The sequence below is a fragment of the Psittacula echo genome (assembly GCF_963264785.1).
Source record: "Psittacula echo genome assembly, chromosome: 2".
In the NCBI taxonomy this organism is placed as follows: Eukaryota; Metazoa; Chordata; class Aves; order Psittaciformes; family Psittacidae; genus Psittacula; species Psittacula echo.
In genome coordinates, this window is record NC_137737.1 from 153,401,892 (window position 1) to 153,423,934 (window position 22,043).

The 22,043-nt window shown below is 43.1% G+C and overlaps 1 protein-coding gene across 2 annotated transcripts in view; it reads right to left on the reverse strand.

The window, feature by feature from the left end:
* Positions 1-500: 500 nt before the first annotated feature.
* ST3GAL1 (ST3 beta-galactoside alpha-2,3-sialyltransferase 1) overlaps positions 501-22,043 on the reverse strand; it is a 71,619-nt gene continuing 50,076 nt past the window's right edge. For both annotated transcript variants that reach the window (XM_080610258.1, XM_080610257.1), the window contains 5 exons: positions 12,500-12,696; positions 9,229-9,408; positions 5,001-5,046; positions 2,364-2,483; positions 501-1,872 (listed from right to left, as the gene is read on the reverse strand). In XM_080610258.1, the coding sequence (XP_080466384.1) occupies positions 1,699-1,872; positions 2,364-2,483; positions 5,001-5,046; positions 9,229-9,408; positions 12,500-12,696 (717 nt within the window). In that variant the 3' untranslated portion in view covers positions 501-1,698. The remainder of the gene's footprint in view (positions 1,873-2,363; positions 2,484-5,000; positions 5,047-9,228; positions 9,409-12,499; positions 12,697-22,043) is intronic.

Below are 22,043 nucleotides of genomic sequence, written 5' to 3' on the forward strand. Positions count from 1 at the left end.
CATGCTGCCTCAACCGATAAATGAAAGAGAAGACATTTAGATCATGATTTCCAAATTGCCACAAACCCCAGTCACTGTAATACATTAAAAATGAAATATGCCATTTTATTCCAAGCCTGATTGAAAGTCCCTTGAAGTCTGTGGCAAGAACTCCCCTGGCTTCACCAGAGGTGAAAATGGATCAATAATCCATGAATCCTGTTTTTCATGATATCAAGAAGGATAAAAACCTGTTCTCCCTTCTTCACTACCTGAACTCTGTTCTTGGATTCGTACTTTATCTGTCCTTGAGGATTAAAAGTGTTGATTCCAGTGAAAATCAGGAGATACAAAATCTCTGCTGGTGGTTCCCTCCTCTCACTGCCTACAGGTACTGACATTAATACACTCCTTTCTCCAGAGATGCACATGATTTTGAAGCCTGGCTTACACTGTAGGATCAGCTTGTGTAGACTGTGTCCTTGTAGATGCTGCTACAGGGCAAAAGATACCTGGTGTATTAGTAGCTGATATCCCAACCCATGATATTTCTTCCACTTCAAATAGAGACTTTGTAAAGAGATATTACTTTCTAGAATTGTAAAAAAATAAGAAGAAAAAGTTTCCTTGGAACTTTTTGGATATATTCCTGTAAAAAAGGCAAAAGCTACCTTTAAAAATGAGTCTCATTTGTGTTTGCTCAAACACGACATAGGAGCTGTCGCTATTGGTTTTGACTACAAAAGTATACCACATGGAGGCTACACTTTGGTTAATTCCACCCCCCCTTATAAAAAAGTTTAAATTAGGGTCTCTCATCTTAAAAAAAGAAAATCACATCTGTTGCACAACTCGAAAAGGCACATATAAATGACTGAAAGAAAAAAGTCCACATTCCAACCTTCAATCGATTAAATAAAAATGAGCATTCCAGAGTATTTTCCACCAAATAAAAAAGAAATAAAGATTATATATAACCAAACAAGACAAACAAGTGGCTAAAAAGCCCATTTTTTTGCTGGAGTTTCCGGTATTGTTTTCTGTCTCATTATGGCTGTATAAGAAGCAACATTAAATAATATATGATCGGGCATGATTTGATCCATATTTATAAACACTATCAATGCAGAATGAGGCAATGGTTGAAATATTTACTACTCCAGGCAACTTCATCATATTTTTTCCTTAACACAGCATGAAACCAGAAGTAGTAACAGCAAACAGCAGAAACAGTTCAAAAAGAACATCAACAGCAGAAGTGAATTCATTTCTTTGAGGTAATCCTTACTATGATGTTCACAGCTGCCCTAGCAGGTCTCAAGTCCCAGAAGTCGTTTTCACTCTTCTTCAAGGATCTCCTGCCTTACTCGAGGAAAGAATGGACACACAACCAGCAGCTCCTGTGCCCTGGTTTCCCCTAATTGCAAAAGGCAGATCTTTCATCAGCCATTCAGGGATCAAGCTGCAGAGCCTAAGCAGAGATTCATTTATTCCCACAACTGATTGGTAGTTCCCAGCTATCTGTAGATAGGAGATCATGTGCAGCGTGAAAGCCAGTCCTCGGCCGGGCTCCCTGCAGTGAGCACTGCAGCAGTGAGATGCTCCGAATCCACCGCAGATTCACGCGTTCAAACCTGGTTGGAGCCCACATCATCTTCACCGAGCCTTGTTCTGCTGCATGTTGGAAATTGCAGCCCCCACTTCTCCCCGTGGCCAGGGTCATCTGCCCTTGAAAAAACTTATTTTTTCAATGGAGGCGAGAGTCAAAGTTAAATTGAACTCAAAATCCCCATCATGGACACCCGTCTTCCGGAAAGCCCCAGCTGAGGCGTTGTTTTCCCAGTAGTGATGCCAGTGTCCTTTGCTGTCTGCTCCAAAACCATACACATTTACCTAGGAAGTAAGAGGGAACTAGTGTTAGCCTGGGAAGCAATTGGTTTTCATCTGGAATGTTGAAGAAACTCTCTTGATTCTCAGTTTATCTATAGGACCAGGGTGGTGTGCCAAGCAATTCTGCTGCATGAGACGATGCAACCACAGAATAATGGCTCAAGGCCTACTCAAGGGACATTTCATCCTGAACTCGGACAGAAAAGGAAATTTCTATCTGTGAGTATTTGTTTAGCAATATAAAAAACACACTCCTGTCCCCTGAGTATGATGATTGACCTCAGGAGGTCAAAACAAAACATCATAATCCATCACCATCATTTGAGCATACATGCATGTTACTGAGGACTCTGCATCTGTTCAAGGAAGCGAAGGGCAGAGAAGATGGAGGGAGGGAAATAAAGGCTGAGTGAAGGGCAAGGGCATGTTCCTGGCACTTTAGTGTGAAATGTCCTGAGTTTTTGTCTATATATCCAAACACAGCCAGACTTTACCTCATCGCATACATGAAGTGCAAACACTAAAGACAGAAGGCCCGTGGACGGGTATCTTCCATGATGCTCGAGCCAGTTTTCATAGACATATTTCATAAAAGCTGGATTATAAACCAGGATCTAGGTGAAATTGGAGAGAAAGACTCATAAATAAATACCCTGGGAAAATAACAATGGTAGTATATCATCCCTAAAGGACATTGGGGTAGGGGAGTGCGGAAGAAAGGAGTAATAGTTATTCCTTGAGGGCAGGTGAAAGGGAAAAATAAAGTCCCATACTTAAAATGCATTCAAGAATACTTCCCATGTGCAATTACACACGGGAAATATGAATGAGCATGAATATTGAATTACACATGAATATTCCTTCCTTGGTCTTGATACTCTACCTGCCTACACCAGTGTAAATCCTGGGTGATTCCTACTGAAACCAATGGGTATGAAACGGAAAAAATAAGATGAAAATTAGGCATTTATCAATTCCTGCAGCATCCTATTGTAATGCAGGTGAGCTCTAGGGAGCTGGAGGCCTGAGCAAGGCAAGTGTAAGATGCCATACCAGATTTAATAGAATCATAGAATCATTTAGGTTGGAAAAGACCCTTAAGATCATTGAGTCCAACTATAACTTGGGTGGAAACGTAGGAGCAACTGCATCTTCTGCACAATATGTCAAATATGTCTTGGTACCTCTGTAGATACAGATCTAAGGAAACCAGGGGTCAGGTGTAAACTTTCAGGTTGTATAGCAGCATTTTTCCTGTTTTCCAAACACGCTGTTTTTCCACACATAAATTGCACTTGGTTATCCCCTGGGGAAATGATGAGATCAACTAATGAACAGAGAGCACTTAAGATCAGACCTGAGTGCACAATAAAATAAATCCAAGGACTGGTGGGAGCCCTTGGTTTCGACCCCCTTCCCTGAATGAGGCAAAGAGAGAAGGTTCTCTCCATGCTGCGTTTGTAATTAAAGTGATGGCTTTCAACGCCATCTCGTTAGCTGCAAGGCTTTTCCTTTTACAGAGTCAGAGGTTAATTGCTGATGCTGTATCTGTGTGTAATCGCTTCTCACAGGGTGTTCTGCATTACATAGTGTGGGAAGAAATACAAGGTTCTCATCTCCCTGCTCAGGAAGCTGCTGCATATCACCAGCCATACCCTGGGCTGGTGCTACTTGACCGTGACATGAGTTCAACAACCTGCCACAGTGCATCTCACACATGTTTTGCAGAGGTTACTGTGTTTCTCACAACAGCTAGGGATGTGCTAAGTGATTATTTAATGTCCTCTATAGGTCCACTGTTTGAAGCACAGGAATATGAACTGATACTGGTTAAAAGTCTCATTTGAAGCCTTTGGCAAAACCTGGCCTCCTGAATGGAGAACGTGTGCTTTAATCTGTAATTTCAATACTCTGGGGCTAATGACATACTCTGTCAGCCCTTGAGATATTAGGAGCCTGAGCTCCTTAGAAAATCAGCCTCTTCAAAGGCTGTGAGAATGAGATTTGTATTTTGCTGGAAGGTCTATGGAAGAAGAAGTGTTTTTCCTCTCCCTACATAGTCTGTCTTGGTTATGTCCTTAAATCATGCAGCTACAACAAAAGCCTTTGCTTGGGGGCTAATGGTCCAACATGATCATTCTGCCTCATGGGAAATCCTGCCTCCAACAGTAGGACATGTCTATTAAACCACAGCATAGTTTGGCACTGGGTCAGTATCCATGACATGGACTCTCTTCCGACTGCTGTAGTGTGGGCACAAGCTTTTTCCATCTTTCTTCAGCCTTCTCAGAGAAGTGAAATCCCCTCACTGATTACTTCTACATATCTACACGATGAAATTAAATGGGTCAGAAGTGTTTTGTTAGCCTTGAGGGAAGCGGCACGGCACAGATCATGTCCACATCGCTCAATTCTATCCCTGTGCAAAACAGGGAATATTCCCTGATCTATGCTGCTTGAACATTGCCTGGGAGAGTATTAATTCACCCGGGACAAAACCAGCATGGCCTTGGTCTAAGCAGTCTCCAACCTGTTTAACTCCGTACATGTAGTTATTACAAATGTGGGCTATGAGCCTTCCTCAAGAGCCATTGATACCACCATGAATTCTCTCTCCACTGACTTGAAAACACGGAACTTTGTTCAGAGTTCACTTTGCTTCTTGTTATAAAGAACTAGACAAGGAGTGTGAAACACCCTTAGTTTAGTCAAATTGCTTAAAAACTCCTCCAAAGGCTCTCTACTCATTAGTATATGAGCTCAAAGTGCCATTACATGAAGTGGGAACTGAGCAAATACTGAGGAAGGTGAGCACTGTTGGCCAGCAGTGCACCTTAAATGTCTTTGAGCAGTCCTAGAGGAAGCAATGCTACCTTCGGAACAGTGGTAATGCAACAGCATAGTCAGAGCATCAGTTTCTTTCCAACCTCAGTTATTTAGTGGTTGATCTATGGCCTGGATGCCACACAGGAGCTAAACCTTTAGCTTAGCTGAGCCTTGTAATGTGTGTGGATTTTGGCTGCAGTTTTTATGAGTGTCAAAGGGGTTCGTTGTATTCTTGCAATGTCCCAAAGAGGCAAAAGACCTACAAGTGGATTAGCAGAACAAAACCATAAAGCAGCATTGCTCACCTTTTCTTTTTTGACTTTGATTTTCCGTGGAACTGGAACATATGTACTGTTAAAAGAAAACACAAACACAAACCACCAAGATTAGTAAGAGCCCAACGTATTAATATCTTTATGCATTTCCAAAGAAAGAAAGAATATTCTTCATGCACAGCAATAAACTCAACTTATTTGAAGGTAACAAATACAAGAAGTTGTTGGAAAATGAGGCTGCAATTAATAAATGCAGCATGAGACCTGAGCTGTTGCTGAAGCAGGTTTATAGGAAGCCATTCCATTTTTAAATATTCAAGTGAATTATTGACAGGAGGGCATCAAAGATTTAGTTGCAACATACTGTAAAATCAATACTACTTAAAACCATGACTTCTAACTCTTGGATCACAACTTACACTTTACACTTTGATGAACAGAAGGGTTTTGCATTTGATTTCATGGCAGAAAAGCCTTTTCCCAGCAGGGGGAGACTTTTCCCCTCCTAATACCTGTAGCTCTTACATGATTTTCAGAGTAGGTGGTAGCAGAGCTCCTAATTTCTGTGGTTATGTGCAAGTCCGGCATTGCCAGTACACAGCCCCTCACCAGCAAGCTATTCCCTTTCTCCCCATGAGGACGCTGAAGGCTTTGTGCAGTTCCCAGCATAAAACTCCCAAGTCATACCTTGTGACTGGGTTGAAATCACAAGTCATGTCTTGGAAACAAAAAAAGTCTTTTCTTCCTCATATCATGCCCCGTGCATGCTGGCATTGCAGAGCTCATCACGAGTGCTGGAAAAAGAGAATCTCCCTGAATCTGTTTCAAGTGAAAATGTTCTGGTGAACTGGCCTTGTCATTGGAGTATATCTCAAAATATACTCTACATACTCTGTAGATGAGCTGTAGTAAGTTGCCAAAGCCTTCCATGAGTTCAGCCTAAATGTTTTCACTTGATTTTTTTAACAGCAAGGTAACTGTCATTAAGGTTTTATTTCTCTTTCAACCATGGACTATCAGCATTTTGAAACATTAGCCTAAGTCTTCCCAAACCAGTGGTGACCTGGCAATGTCCTCATCTGCTTAGGTACTTCTGAGCATCCCTGGCCTGCAATTGCTGCTCTGGGCTGGATGCAGTTTTAGAGGTGATGGGTGGGTTCCAGCTCTCCAGAGATGTGGCACAAGATGCTAATGGGGAAGACACTCATGCAGACTTCTTGATCTGCTCTAAGCAAATCTCCCTTGCATTTGCTTCCCACACCTGACCTTGATTAGCAAAGTCAGTAGGCTTGGTGATCCCACATCCTTATTGTAGTTATGAAGACAAAAAAAATGCTTCTTTGCTGGTAAAATCTCCTCATTACTATATAAATAAACAGCCTATCTTTTCTAAAAAGGTGATGTGAAGCAAACATTGGGTTCATATTTCATGGTCATCTGGCTAGGTACAATAGACAGTACTTGGACACAGCACTGATCCAACCAGGAGACTATTCCAGCTCTTGCCAGATGATGTTAGTCACTTTAATCATGGGGTATTTAATTTTCCAGAAGCAATATCCAAGTCCTGCTGTCACTTGGCTGGAGAATTTCATACAACCACACAGAAAGTAGTGGCACACTGGTTAAGACCAGTGGAGACCTGTGTAAAACCTGGGCTACATAGCAGCCAGGGAGTCAGTGACCCAGTAAGTACCACAGGAGCAGGGAAAAGACTGAAGCTTGTGATGAAGGTGGCTACAGGTGGGAAACATGGAAAGCACTTTGCAAGGCTCTAGTAAAGTCTGCCATCATTACTGGCCACTTTGTACAGGAGATTTACTGTTTTACCCAAGTGGAAGATGTAGAACATTCTAAAGAATACCCAAATTGCTCTTTTCCAAATCAAGCAGAGATACGTGGAACGTTTTTCACTGAGGAGATTCCTGAAAGACTTGCAGAAGGCAAGTTGAAGCAACTGCACTAAATATGACTGATGAGGGCCTGAAGGTTTTCTGTCCCAAGAGGTTTTTCTTGGTCTTTTCTAAGATAATGCTCAGTCTTAGAGAGCCACTTTGAAATGGGACATCCATCACTCAAATGGGACAGGCCTGAGAGAATCATTCAGCTACCAATTCAATCTCCTATTAAAGCTATCTGCAGTCTGGCTTTCATTTTGAACTGTAAAAATTGCTTGAATGATAATACTACTGGGAGGAGAATATGATTAATTCACAGGTTTTGAGTCTTAGGAAATTATTACTTCATTTGAATGGGATACAGAAAATCAAACATTGTGTAAAAGTCTAACCGATACAGGATGCTTATCTTGCTTATCTTGGGATAACTTAGGTTCTTCTTAACCTAACCTCACTCAGTTGATACTATGCAGCCTCTGCACAGGGCATAATGTCCACGGAGGTTGGGGTAAGGAGGTATTTCTTCTTTTCTAAAATACTGTATTTCAGATGGTTTTTATTTTTATTTCATGCCTTCTCCCCTTTGAAAATGGGCAATCAACAATTTCCTTATATACTGTATCTGACATTGTGTGCTTAATGTGTGTTCACAGGTTTCTTCTGCTAGCTTCAAATCATGTTACGTTTACTGTTATGATTTGTGTGTTTATGGTTTTCTGGTTTTATTATTCCAACGTATACCAGCCTATTCATTATGTAATTTCCTTGCCTTGAATATGGTATTTCTTTCATACGGTCAAATACTCACGCACTAATGGATACCAGATGCTTACCAAGCGCATGTATACAATCAAATTATAAATATATAATACATCCTGTAGTTTATTAAGCAAAGATGTTTTTCCTTTCCTGTGATGACTGCCTTGTGGTCAACCAGCTATATCTTCCTGACAGGCTAAGGTCTCACGCAACTTGCAGTGTAGACCTCAGGTTGCAGGAAGCACCCAGACCTTTCTCCTGGGACAGGGACAGGCAGCAGACCTGCTTGGAAGATGTGTGCCCGTGTAGGACACCCTCTACCCGACACAGGTATAGGTAGCAGCAGGTAGCCGAGCTGTAGCAGACAGTGAGGAGAATGCGGAGCATCAGGGAGGCTGAGAAGGAGCTCTATAGCTGGTTCTAAGTGCAGTCTGCAGTGGACCCATGGCCAAACAGATAAGAACCCCCCCACCAGCACACAAAGAAGTGTGTGTGAGGAGCAATAATGCAGAAGAAATGATGCTTGCAACGGCAAGGACCTGCAGGGGGAAGAGCCTTCCTCCAGAGCCCAGAGTGCCCTTGCAGAACCATTTCACTGCTCTGCAGACTGAAGAGGAAAGGTCTGTCACATCAAGAGCGACACTGGATATTGTTTTAGCCAGTTTTCTGAGTGGGCTTAGTTTTCTACAAGTTACAAGTGGATCCTGAAGATGGATGTTTTTCAAGACAGCTTATGACTGTATGTGCTAAGTGGCAAAAAAAAAAGGTAAGAAACCAATAAACCAGATTTGTTACAAGTTAAGAGAATAAGAACTAAAAAGAATCTGAAACACAAATGCAAAGAGAGAGAAGAATAAAAGAAGTAAAATTCCATTTGTTGTCCCATCAAAAAGTTTCCCTTAGAAATGTGAAGCAGGTCTTGTTCTCAGTCAACAGGGACTTACTTCCACAAGTTTTTAATCTTCTGAGACTCTGAAATTGGGAAAAAAGTTGAAATGTCTTGAAGTAGCTCTCTCTGGAATAAAGTAATGTGATCTGATGTGTAGCAGGGTGCCACCGAGCAATCCCGCAAGACTGTGGCTTTACATCCAACAGATAACCTCGTACACAGTACAAATGTCACGTTATTTCATTCTCTAGATTAGGAAAAGCCAGCTTACAGGAAGGGAGGGAATCTGCTAACAGGCGTTCAGAAGAAACATGCATTTTGTTCACATTATGTGCTGCCATAAAATGTATTAATGATGAACAGATGAACATTTACTTCTGAAAGCACTCATAAAGAAATAGAAAATAAATACCAATGTGGCCCATTACTGCCAGGTAGAACATGTGAATTTAAAGCTAAGACACACAAAACAACAGTCTCCTCTGCATGTCTCTCAATCACGTTCCATCAGGAAAGACAGAACAAATTTCTTTGCCTCAAATAGTGCACCATAACATTAAGCTGTTCCTAGAAAGCAAGTGTTCAGGACTAAACTCTGACCTTAGAGGGTCTGTAAAGCTCCCCTAGGCCTTATTAGAAGCAGGGATTTGCCCAGCGTTATCTCCTAGAGCAACACAAGGTGCTCCCACCCCTTCTGCCTGCCCTTACTCACAAGTTGATGGTGCCTGTGGTGAGAGCGGTGACAACCCAGTGCAGGTCCAGCGTTTTGAAGGGGATCAGGATCATGCTCACGTTTTCTGCCAGCTCTTTGTAGCTCTCAGGGTAAACGAAGTGGTGCGTGGTCTTGCTCCCAACATCCGATTCATAGCCAGCCGTGGGGGCACGGTTCATTCTGCAGCCCAAAAGTAAGAAGGGAAGAGAGTGAAGAAGCGGGACAGGAATTAGGTACAAACATGTGCGAATCTTCCCCAGATAATTTGCCTGAGAAAGGCAGGAATGTGCTCCCATAGCTAAGCAAAGTGCTGTATGCAGGCTCTTCAGACAGCCTTGACAGGGTGTAGGGGTCTTCAGTGACCATCACCCACGTGGATAAATTAACAGTAAACGAAAGCTCAGCTGTAGTGTGGTTTTCCTTGGACTGAATGGGAGTGTCTACCAAGCAGGCATATCTCTGAGCACTCCCCTGTGTTCCCTTTACAGTCAGCAGAGAGCTGATCAAAAAAGTGGTGACCATGAGAACTCATCTCCTTTCATCCTAAAGCTGCAGCCTCCAGTAGATAGGAAAAACATTGTCCTGAAGTCTATCAGCTTGCCTTTTTGCAGCTTCATCCCCTCCCCAATCTGGATGGGTGTATTTAGATGTCTAGGGTCAAGGTAACAAACCATGTAATGTGAAATGAGGAGCAGCAAATACTCATTATGGTTCTCCCATTAAAATGCACCAAAGCCACAGTGACAAATCCAGGACCTGCTGCTGACACTTCATCTACTCAAATCTTACTTTGTAGTACGTCCTCCAACTTCAATTCATCTACTTGGGGTGATTCTACATACATGCAGTGTGCTTTAGGTAACCCTAGGGTCACTGCATGGATATCTGCCCAGGACCCACCAGGGCTCAGTCAAAATGAATTGGCCGAACAGGGATATCTCATATTGGGTGTATCAGGGAAGAGTGTGTGTTTCTGAACTCAGGGCTGCAGAAATATCTCTATGCTTGTGTACACTTCTGAAAGCAAATCTGGGGACACATCAGCAGTTCCTTTCCCGATGCATTAGCTCCAGACAGGTAGAGATTTGCATGTTTCTCTGGGGCAGTGTAATGCAAATCAGAGATCTCTGACTAACCTTGCATGAATTCATGGTGCTGTTTAACACCATGGAGTAACCCCCAAGCTGGCTCAAACCAGAATGAGTTTCCCTGCAGCCCAGTGGGGTCTTCTGCAGAGACATTAGCACAAATCCTGACAGAAGTGCAGGGAGGACAAGGAAGATGTAGCTGACAAGGTGATGAGGAGCATCATACATTGCCAGACAACATGCAGATCTGGTCACTGATAATGGGAGAGGTAAAATATGATTACCAAATCTAAGCCAGGCTGTGTTATTGCAGTGTTCCCTCACATGAATTAGTTAAGTTTCTTCTAACTTCCACAAAAAGAATTACTAGCATAGGCAGAATAGCCTACCAGACTGCATGGACTTGTTATTGAGTTAGCCTCTTCCCTGTCAACTACCCACATTGTATTGTGTAGAAATACTAGTAAAGCAGGAGACATACTATGTTTTATCTTGAGATTAGTCAGTCTAAGGTTTACAATATGGGGTTTGCTTTCCATCAGGACAAAGCCAAGGGTGGCATCTAGGTCATCTTACTCACAACCTGCCCTCGGGTCTATGTACCTTTCCCACCAACTTCGGTAGATCTGCCTGCTTGACATGGTCTAAGGCACTGCTCACATCCAGTCTCAGCAGGAAAGAACGAGCTGGAACTTCTTTCTCTAATGAAAGTAGATAGTTAAAAAGGAGTGGGCTGGAACACAGTGTGTGGAAGGTAAGGTGTCCCTTCAGACTCGCTGGCTCTTCTCAGTGCTTGGCTTTATTGCCAGAGCATGTGGAAGTGAATATCAGGTCAGCAGAGATTTTGTCTGTTGGTTTAGCACACACAGGGGTCGCTTTCTCTGCACTAATTTCCACAGTGAATCCTAAAACCCTGTACCATCCCTTCAGATCTGGCTTGATATATCCAAAACTGGCAGCTTCAATTCCAAGTCACAGAGAGTTTCTCCCTTTCCAGGGATGTACAGCTATGGAAAGAACAAAGCCTTAGAGCAGAGATACCAAGCCTGTTACTCTTTAGTTACTACTTAAAAATATAGCTTTTTGAGTCTAGCAAAGCCTTTTCTGCATGAAACTGGAAACATAGGTCAGGTAAGATAAGAAAGTCTGCGTAGAAAAGGGGCTGCCTCCATAGCAAGAGTTAAGCATAAATGCCCCTCAGCTGCCTCACATTTGCAACCTGCAGGACTAATATCAAGGGCTCTTCACTTCCCTTCACAGACCCAAAGACCAGGTTGGCTGCCTCTGCCTTCAGCAGGTTCTTTGGTAGAGGACAAGGCATGCAACTGATGGAAGCAGATCCCGAAATGATTACTGTGAACATTTAAATGTCATCAGAAGACTCTACAATGCATCCAAGCCACATTGGAAGCCAAGTGGTGTAAGGTGGCCTAACAGTTCAAATAGTGTTATCTGCTGCTGCTTCACTCTTGATATCAATGCACAGCATTCTACTAAAGATTATGTTATTTCCCAGAGTATTTTCAATAGCAATAGCTCCCTTCCAGGCCTTTTGACCTGTACTGCATCGCTCCCCAAATTGCGCTGTATTCATAGCTGTGGTGTGAAAGCTGGACAACGCAGTGGAGATGAACTTAGCCCACACATCTTGGCTGTCCTCTGGGTGATTAGCTCTGTTCACCTAGCTCCTGCTTGTACTTCAGTGGGACAAAATAGCCAGCCTCCACTGCTTGGAAAAGAAGAGGTGACACAACCCTTCACAAAGTAACTGCAGCCAACCAGTTTTCTCCTGTCCACTGCACAGTGACTTTGTCTTTCTTTGCCAACATTGTCTGAGAATGAACCAGTGCGAGAGGTCCAATCTGGTACAATCAATAAGTATGTAAAAGAGCCCTTGTGAGTACCATCTGCAGTAACTTTCACTATATATTTTATGATTTTTTTCAACATAGGCAGTTATGGAGAGTGCAGAACAAGCTACAACATCTATTCATTGTTCTTTTGCAAGCTAAAACATGATGTTGTATCTCCAACACACATAGTTTACATCCGGGGAACTTAGATTGGACCTAAGTACCAGATTTCACTAGATAGCCCCTGAAGTCTCATTTGCTCACTTGTCCCCCAAATCACCAGTGATTCTTAAACAAAAGCCATGTGGAGCCGGGGTGGTGCCTACTCACCTGAGCACAAAGTCATGGGAGTCAATTTCTTGGCCATACTGTGACTGCCGCAGGTTCCCAGAGTTGCCCACGACAGCGCATCGCCTGCATGTGAAAGTGCCTCGCTCCTGCAGCGGGTCCCCATCCCCAGGAATGATCCCAAACAATTCCTTGAGGGTAGCATTAATATTCTTTGGAGTTTTCTCTCCTTGCAGCTTCTGTTGGGAATTAAAATCACTCCAGGTTACTAATACAGCTTTTCTGTGAGCAAGATGTAGCTTCAAATGTCTGCCCAAAGACCATTCTCACATCTACCTGCAGATACTGTCTCCTGTGTTCAGCTGGGAGCTGAAGTGTTAAAAAAAACCCAAAGCCCAACAGAAAAGTGGAAAATCCCTTCTCATTAACTTTTTAAACTTGGTTCCTCTTTTTCCCTCCTTCTCCTTTGATCCCTACACCTCCCCAATCTCTTTCTAGCCATGGTGGTAGAGATAATGAGTTCTCTCCAAGGCTGACCTCAGCAGAATAAATGTTAGTCTGGTGTCTATAAGCCTAATTCCACTTTGGGCCAGATATCTTTTATTAGGACAGGTATAAGGTTTCTTTTAACCCTCCTAGGAAGAACTGAAGAGTTTCATTGAACCTGATGGAGCACAGACACCCCTTCCTCAAATTTTGGCATATGCCAGAAGTGGAATTGGGATATCATATTGCTGCTGCTCTGTACTGTGGAGAAAGCAGCTGCTAGTGAATAGGAAATTATGGCAGAGTTAGCCCTGAGGGTTGGAGATGTAAAATCATCCCAAAAATGCATCCAGGATGAAGAAAACCACCCGGACCTTGGTCATTGTGCCTGTTGCCATGGAGGGAAACTCTTTTGTAAGCAGCTCTGTGATGCATGGTGGAAACAATGGCTAGGTCAGGAAGGTGTAGGCAAGGTGCAGGGCAGGTGATGGTCACACACTCCCTTTCTGGGGCTCTGCTCTCTGAGGGCTACTACAGAGGTTGGGAGTGCTGGCAGAGAGCATTGCCCACCCCTGTGGTTCCCACAAAGGGAGAACAGCTCCTAACACAAAACCTGCCAAAAGGCTCTGCCCTTGCTCTGCCAGCCCAGGGCAAGGAGAGGCAGGGAGGGAGAGAGGAGAAACACCTTTTCCCACGACTCCCAGCAAGGGCCTGGGGTAATTTGGCTTTAGTTTCCGATGCGCTTCCCTCAGCGGCACCAGGAACTGTTAATTTTTCCTGCTCTCTCTCTCACAAGCAAACACAAACAGCTGTATTGCTGTAATTTTTGTTTAAATCCCTGCTGTCTCTTTGCAGAACTATATAAAGCAGCCTTATTTGCACTGAATTCAACAACAGGTCTGCGAAGCTCTGAGCTACAAGGCAACATTGGGGCTGAGAACTTGAAATAAAGAAGACAAAGAATGTTGCATACACAGACTTCATCTTCCTGCTAATCCTTGCTAGCCTATATACTCATGTATGGACTGCACAAGATGATTGGGATGCAAAGTAATCAGGATGCCCAATCCATTGTTATGGCCATGCTATGGAGTCCTTAGAAAGAATTTCTCTGGAGAGACCTTGTGACAGTATTCCAACACCTAAAGGAGGCCTGCAAGAAATCTGGACAGGGAATTTTGACAAGGGCATATAGTGATAGGACAAGAGGGAATGGCTTCAAGCTGACAGAGGGGATTTAGATTAGATATTCGGAAGAAGTTCTTTACTGTGAGGGTGCTGAGGCACTGGCACAGGTTGCCCACAGAAGCTGTGGCTGCCCCATCCCTGGCAGTGTTCAAGGCCAGGTTGGATGGGGCTTGGAGCAACCTGCTCTAGTGGAAGGTGTCCCTGCCCACGGCAGGGGGTTGGAACTGGATGAGGTTTAAGGTCCCTTTTAACCTAAACCATTCTGTGATTATCACCACATTACTACACATGTGATTATTCATTTACCTAAAATCTTGTGCATTGATTACGAATCAAATCCAACCTGATTTTACGCTGAATATATAAAAAACACTTAATGTTAGAAAGTCTGCAGCCTTCAAAATAAAGTGGAGACTTCATAGATGTCACGGAGCATAGTATCAGGTGGATAATGTAGAAAAATCTGACCTTTTTTTAAATAGGAACTTATTTTGAGTTATTTGAACACGTGGGCAAACTCTGCCTCTGTAAAGGTGATCTGACTTTCTACTGCCTTTAAGAAATAAAAGGGAAAACAACCAAACATGTACCGAAGTATTAAGAGCATAGTTATTCTGCAGGTGGAAAAAGGGGGGACGGACTCACACACAAACAAAAGAACCAAACCAAAACCAAACCACCCAAAACCTTATTCTTGAACCGATTTTCTCTGAGAAAATTCAGATGAAGAAGGTAATTTTCAGAAAATCCTAAGTACTCGAGCCCCCTTTTTAAGTTAAATTGACTTTTGAGCCAGAATGATAGCATCAGGAATGGAAAGGATATGGCGTATTGACATGTTTAATGCATTAAAATGACAAGAAACGTTATAATGGATAGATACTCCATTTACACAGAACAGAGATCTGCCTTTTCTTTCTGTTATGCTGCTGTCAGTCTATAGTAACCGTGTAGCAACCAAGTTAAAACATGGGCACCAACACTAGCCTGAAAGCAGGACACCATCATCCTGTTGATTGTACACAACTTCCATAGCAAAGAGAATTATTACAGAGATTCCCTCAATGATTTCAAACAGGATGATGCCCTGTGCACTGTCGTGACCTTACTGCACTGTGCCCTTACTGCACAATAAGACATCTGTCCTTAACTCAGGAACGGAACAGACGCGCTCTGTTTTAATTTCCTCAATGATTATCTGATTGGACCACACCTTTCAGGCTTCATCTCCAGTCAGCACTGGTTCTAATCTTCAGTCTTTGACATCTCACCAAAACAAGAGCAGAGCAGACAATGAAGCTAGCTAACCCCAAGGCAAATACAGCTTTTAGAAGTACAGACTTACTGTGTGTCAGCTCCTTATTGCACAATGTTTACTTGACTTCCCGAAAAAGACCATCTTAACAGCATCACAATTACAAGCCAACTATAGTTCACTTTCCCACACCAAATTTTTGTCCTTTTTTGGAGTAATGTTGTCCATTTCTTTACTTTTTAACAAGCTCCCACCAGTCTGGCCTTTGCCATAAATCAACTAAAGCACTGGGTGAAAGTCTGTCCATGCTGAGCAAGGCAGAGCCACAGCAGTGCCACATGGCTCTTCTGGAACGCCATCCTCCCACCAAGTGCTTTAGATGTGTACCAGGGATATGTGTATGGATACAGCTGCTACGAGAGGGCTTAAATACACTGAAATACCTGAACCCTGTGTCCTCAGTGAAGTGGCTGCTCTTCTCAGAAACCTGTGCAAACAACAGCCATGTCTAAAGATGCGGTTTAACCTCTTGCTCGAATACAAAAGGTAGCTTAACCCGCCTTGTGTCCACATATAAAATACCATTAGATCACTTAACAACCCAGCTGCCCTCCATAAAATATTTGTCTGCCTCTTGGGAGTCAACTCTTCACCTTAGTCTGTTAAAAACTGTAATTCAAAGTCCAGATTGAGAAATTTCATAGAACCATAGAACCACAGAATGGTTTGGAGTGGAAAGGACCTTAAAGCTCATCCAGTTCCAACCACCTGCCATGGGCAGAGACACCCTCCACTAGACCAGGCTGCTCCAAGCCCCATCCATCCTGGCCTTGAACACTGCAAGTGATGGCGCATCCACAGCTTCACTGGGCAACCTGTGCCAGTGCCTCAGCACCCTCATAGTTAAGAATTTTATCCGAATATTTAATCTAAATCTTCCCTCTTTCAGCTTAAGTCCATTGCTCTTTGTCCTATCCTTACATGCCCTTGTCAAAAGTCCCTCTCCAGCTTTATTCTAGATCGTTTTAGGTACTGGTAAGCTGAACCCAGAACCTTTGAATTAGAAGTTATTATTAAATTAGAAGTGTCTTAATCATCTTCACAGGCAAACTACCCTGTCCTCCCAGCCTCACAATCTCCCCACTTCACATAGTGAAGTACCCTGTAAGTGTATGCGCTTCCTTTCTTTACCCATGAATGACTTTCCAAAGAATAGCCTGTTGCTCATTCTCTCATTCCTGTGTGCACACCTCCAATAAGGGGACTTTGAAGCTTTTATAAACTTTCCCGAACTCGCTGGTACCATCACATTAGAATCATAGAATCATAGAAGAGTTAGGGTTGGAAAGGACCTTAAGATCATCCAGTTCCAATCCCCCTGCCATGGGCAGGGACACCCCACACTAAACCATGTCACCCAAGGCCTCATCCAACCTGGCCTTGAACACCGCCAAGGACGGAGCATTCACAATTTCCCTGGGCAACCCATTCCAGTGCCTCACCACCCTCACAGTAAAGAATTTCTTCCTTAGATCCAATCTAAACTTCCCCTGTTTCAGTTTGAACCCATTACCTCTTGTCCTGTCACTACAGTCCCTGATGAAGAGTCCCTCCTCAGCATCCTTGTAGGCCCCCTTCAGATACTGGAAGGCTGCTCTGAGGTCTCCACGCAGCCTTCTCTTCTCCAGGCTGAACAGCCCCAACTTTCTCAGCCTGTCTCCATACGGGAGGTGCTCCAGTCCCCTGATCATCCTCGTGGCCCTTCTCTGGACTTGTTCCAACAGTTCCATGTCCTTTTTACATTGAGGACACCAGAACTGCACACAATACTCCAAGTGAGGTCTCACGAGAGCAGAGTAGAGGGGCAGGATCACCTCCTTTGACCTGCTGGTCACGCTCCTCTTGATGCAGCCCAGGATGCGGTTGCTTTCTGGGCTGTGAGCGCACACTGAAGCCGGCTCATGTTCATTTTCTCATCGACCAGTACCCCCAAGTCCTTCTCTGCAGGGCTGCTCTGAATCTCTTCTCTGCCCAACCTGTAGCTGTGCCTGGGATTGCTCCAACATTGCCAGTGATTGCCAAGAAGCAATACTCAAAACTCGGATAAGAGGATGCAAAGGGTGTGAATTCAGCCAAGACTGCTCAGAGCTAATTGCTTGGAGTGGTGAGTACACAGCTATAGTCAGGGGAGCCTCAGAGGAAATCTCTCCTGGTACCTGTGCATCCTGCATCTATGGACAAGTTTGGCAGTGTACTAAATACACCTTCAAAATCCCAATTTATGAACAGGTAGAAAATATCCTGCTTAACCTGTAATCATTGGTGTGATGTGGATGCAGATGTCTATTATATTATATTATATTATATTATATTGTATTATAATTATTAATTAATATTAATAATTAATTATTAATAATTAAACATTATATTATATATGAATAAATAATAATTAGTTAATAATTACTTGTTAATAATTATATTATTAATTATAATATAATAATATAAATTATATTATATTATATTATAGACAGATGTCCACTTTTGTAGTGGACAAGCAGGTATAACTTTGGGTCCTGCAGCTCTGTGAGCACACAGCCAGGCAGCCTGGCGAATTTGGTGTAGCAATACTGTTTTTCTTGTGCCTTTTCTATTTCTTTTAACTGTTTTTAAATGATAAAGAGGGAATAAAGCCCCATGAGAATCTCTTTTACATAGCTACTAATTGCCTCGCTGCAGCAGTTCGGAGGCATTAATACTGATGCAGCGCTTCGCAGCTATAAGGCATTGAACAAAGATTAATCCTAGCAACAGCCTGGTGGGGCAAATCCAGGTAATCTCCATTTTGCAGATGGAAGGAGAGGTTAAAAGGAAACCATCAATTTTAAACATGCCTCCTTGGTCTGGAAAATATGGCATTATTATTGTCATATTTAATGTCCTGCAATTACTATGCATCAAACAGATTAAACGGAAGGATATAGAGGCTTTCAAGAGTTTGGGGTTTGTTTAATCATGTGTCTGTCAAAAAATATGTATTCTCAAATATGAATGTAATGTGCATACTTTATGTAAATATCCTACAATGATATGCATATGCCAAATTGTATGAGTTCTGACTTCCATGGCTCATAGGTCACCTCCATGCCACTCTAAGGACCAAAGACCCTTCCTCTACCAGCTCTGTGTGCCTTTGTTTCTGGTTGCAGGATGTCTGCAGCTCTGCAGAGCACACTGCAGTGCTTAGAGGGTCCCATGAGTCTGGATCACCTCCAGATCCATCTGTCCTCATAGGCCCAAGGCTGGTGTAAATGCCCTGCTTGCACCCTAGCAGTACAACACCAGGTAGGACTGGGCATGTAGCAGGCTCTGGGACTAGTGCCTGGGACCTGGGCTGGATTTGGTACCACCTTCTGCTACCTTCAGTGTGCTGAGCCCTGTGTATTCCTTTCAAAGTGTGACAGAGAGCGTCCCAGTTTTAAAGACTTCTGGCGATCCAAGAAGTTGGGCAGATTTCCTACAAAGAGCATTCAAAATGCATGACTCAGGTGCCAGGTAGCTCTACTGCTGTCCTAAAAATCAGTGTAGCACATGTATTTGTAATGCCCTCTTTGTTTGCCATACGGTTTACAAGTCTTTTAAGCTGTATATTGCACTTTTTCTTACAAACACAATGAGTAAAAGCTAACATTTTGTTTTCAATAGGCTGATCACATGGCCCCATGAGCTGAGCTTTCTTCCTAAAAAAACCCAAAGCAAAATCCTCAAATATCATAAGACTCAAGATAAAAATTGTTGTAACGTTTATGAACAATGTGCTACAGATAAGATTGCCAGGGAACTGTGAGCCTGATTTTACTTATGAAAGCTTTAATCCATCAACCTCAACAGGCTTATTTTGGATTTAGAACATCAGGTTCTGATCTCATGTTTTTAATACCTTCTGACCACCAAAAACAATGCCAAAACCCCTGAGAATGAAACTAGAAAGCTATAAATAAGTGCTATGCTGTGTTAACGGCATAGTTTCTTTGTTTGCCCTCATTCCTTACATCCACAGCACTTGTGTCATGGAACAACAATGAAAAGCTTGCAGGTGAACCGGCTCAGGGAGGTGGGGATGATAACATAAACAGCAAGAAATGTGTCACATAACATAAGGTGTGACTTCCAAAGCCCTGAGACTTTCCCAGTTCCTGAGCATAAGATAAGGGAAGGCAGACACAAGAATAGACAGAAACAAGCAAGTAGAAGAGAAAAGAAAGAGAGAGAGGAGGAAGGAAGGAAAAGAAGGAAACGAAGCATCCTGGCAGCCATATGAAGAGATGTAAGCAAGTGAAACCACCCCATCCTTTAGCCCCAAATGTCACTTCACTTCAAACACTGGCTCTGAAATCAGTCCTCACTTTCCTACAAGTGGAGGGATACTAATGCTCCTTACTAATACTAATGTTCCTTATTCACATATAAAACAACAGGGTTAATGGGAAGGGAGGTCATCCTGAGCCTGGTGACAGACAGCTCTCTGGCAAGGACTCTGCCTGTGTTTAGTCCAAGCGTATCGCATGGGTCTCCCTGTGACAGGAAAGTCACAGCCTCATTGCAAACAGATCCAGTGCAGTCGCTGTCATCTCAGTTACAGCATAACAAAACCAGCACGCTGTCTGAAGTCAGTTCCTGAGAGCAAACACAGCCATTTCTCCCATGAAATGATGTTTAAGAAATCTCAGGTCTCCTCACGCCTCATCTTTTAAGTACAAATATAGTAAAAAGTCACAAATTACTGAGTTGGCAAAGCAAGCGAGAGTAACACATGGCCACGAGCAACGTTTCATTTAAGACCGGCTGAAATCTCAGTATCGCTTTGAAGACGAGCCTAAAAATGAACAATGAAAAAAGGAGTGCAAACAGGATGCACCTGGGAATTACTGTAGAAATGACACTGACTGTCTTTGAAAGGCTTACCCAAAGCAACATGCACATAGGAAACAGGCTGCAGTGAGGAGCTGGGTTTACCCAGAGGCATCTTTCAGAGGAGTCAGGGCACCTTCTCCATCTACCACAGACTAGGGCATGTATTTTCAGTAAGAAACTGACTGCCAATAGACAATGAAGTTTTGGGAGACACCAAAATATTTCACACAATCTGGCTGAAGATAAGTTCTGGCTGAAAAAAAATATGGTGGGAAAAGTATAGAAATCTCAGAAGTTTTATTTTTACCATCTAAGAAAAAAAGTGCTTTGATTTTGTGTTCTGAAGTGGTGCATTTCCTTTGAACTTGACCTGAATTCAAAAAAATAATTGAAAGCAATAAAAATAGGGTCCGACAGCCCTGAAAATTAAATGAAAAGCTTTTACTTGGGGGTGGGGAGAGAAAAGAAAATACTTTTGGCAGTTCTGAAAGTCACTATTTTTTAGTTCAGCTGAAAAAGAAACAACCCTCCCCCAAAAAAATCTGTTTCTGGTTGAGCTGAAGTGAGGTATTTGTGCCTTTCTGGTTTTTTCAGACTCACTACAAGGAGAATTAGAAATTCAAAGTTCTGTACTAGGAGTCCAAAGTTTGTTCTTCCTTTTTAATTTCTTTTAAGAGAGGATGCATTCAAACCTCATGTTTAAAACTGAGTGAGGTCTGAGTGCAGAATGCAGTGTGGTTTTGCCCAGGGGTGATGCGCTAGCCCTTGGGGACAGAGCAGAGGCACCATGCCCACCAGCACAGCCTCTGCACCGATGACAGGATTTAGGCTTGACTATCCCATCCTGTCCCCAGCACATCCTCAACGTGCTGAGTGCTCCCCATTTCTGCATTCAGAGGCACTATCAGGAGGCATTTCACAGCCAGCCTGAACACTCACGGTGTTCATGAACATCCTCATCCTCTGGAACTGGAGTATCACCTCATCCCCCAAAACTGCCAACTGCTAGATCAGCTCAGGTCCCTGGTAAAACCTCACCTCAGGGCAAGTGGAACTAGGACCTGAGCTTGCCATCTTCCCTTCTCATGGCTCCAGCGAAGCCCAGCTAAGATCTCATGGAATCATAGAATCAACTAGGTTGGGAAAGACCTTTAAGATCATCAGTCCAACCATTAGCTCAGGACTGCCAAGACCACCACTAAACCATGTCAAGTAAGGGCTTCATCTGCATAGTTTCTGAACACAGGAAAGGTGGGGACCAGAAGGAAAGGTGTCTGGGGCTGCAAGGAAAAACGCAAATGATGGGAAATCTGAGTCATGGTCAAGGAGATGGTGAAAGGATAACGCCTGGAGTATGTGAGACTCATAGCAAAAAGGAAGGTTTAATTTTAAAATGAGGGTATCATTTATGCAACAGATAAAGCTGTTGTTTAGTGGCATCTCTTTTTCTCTTCTGTAAATGCAACAGCCAGCAGAGTGAGAAGTGATCAGATACAGCCTCATTCCCACAGCACTCAACACCTCCTCCAAACCTAAATGCCCTCACTGCAAAAGCAGGTGACTGCGGAGGGGGTTCCCCAAAGTGCCTGGAAAGGGCTGAAAGCCCCAAATTCGGTTGCTGTGCTCATCGCTGGCTGTTGTGTGTTCAAAGAAGAGCACAGGGACACTGTTTTTCCAGAAGAAGGAGAAAGCAAGTCATAATGAAACTGTGATTTCAGTGGGGTCACTGCAGCCAAAACCTATGTG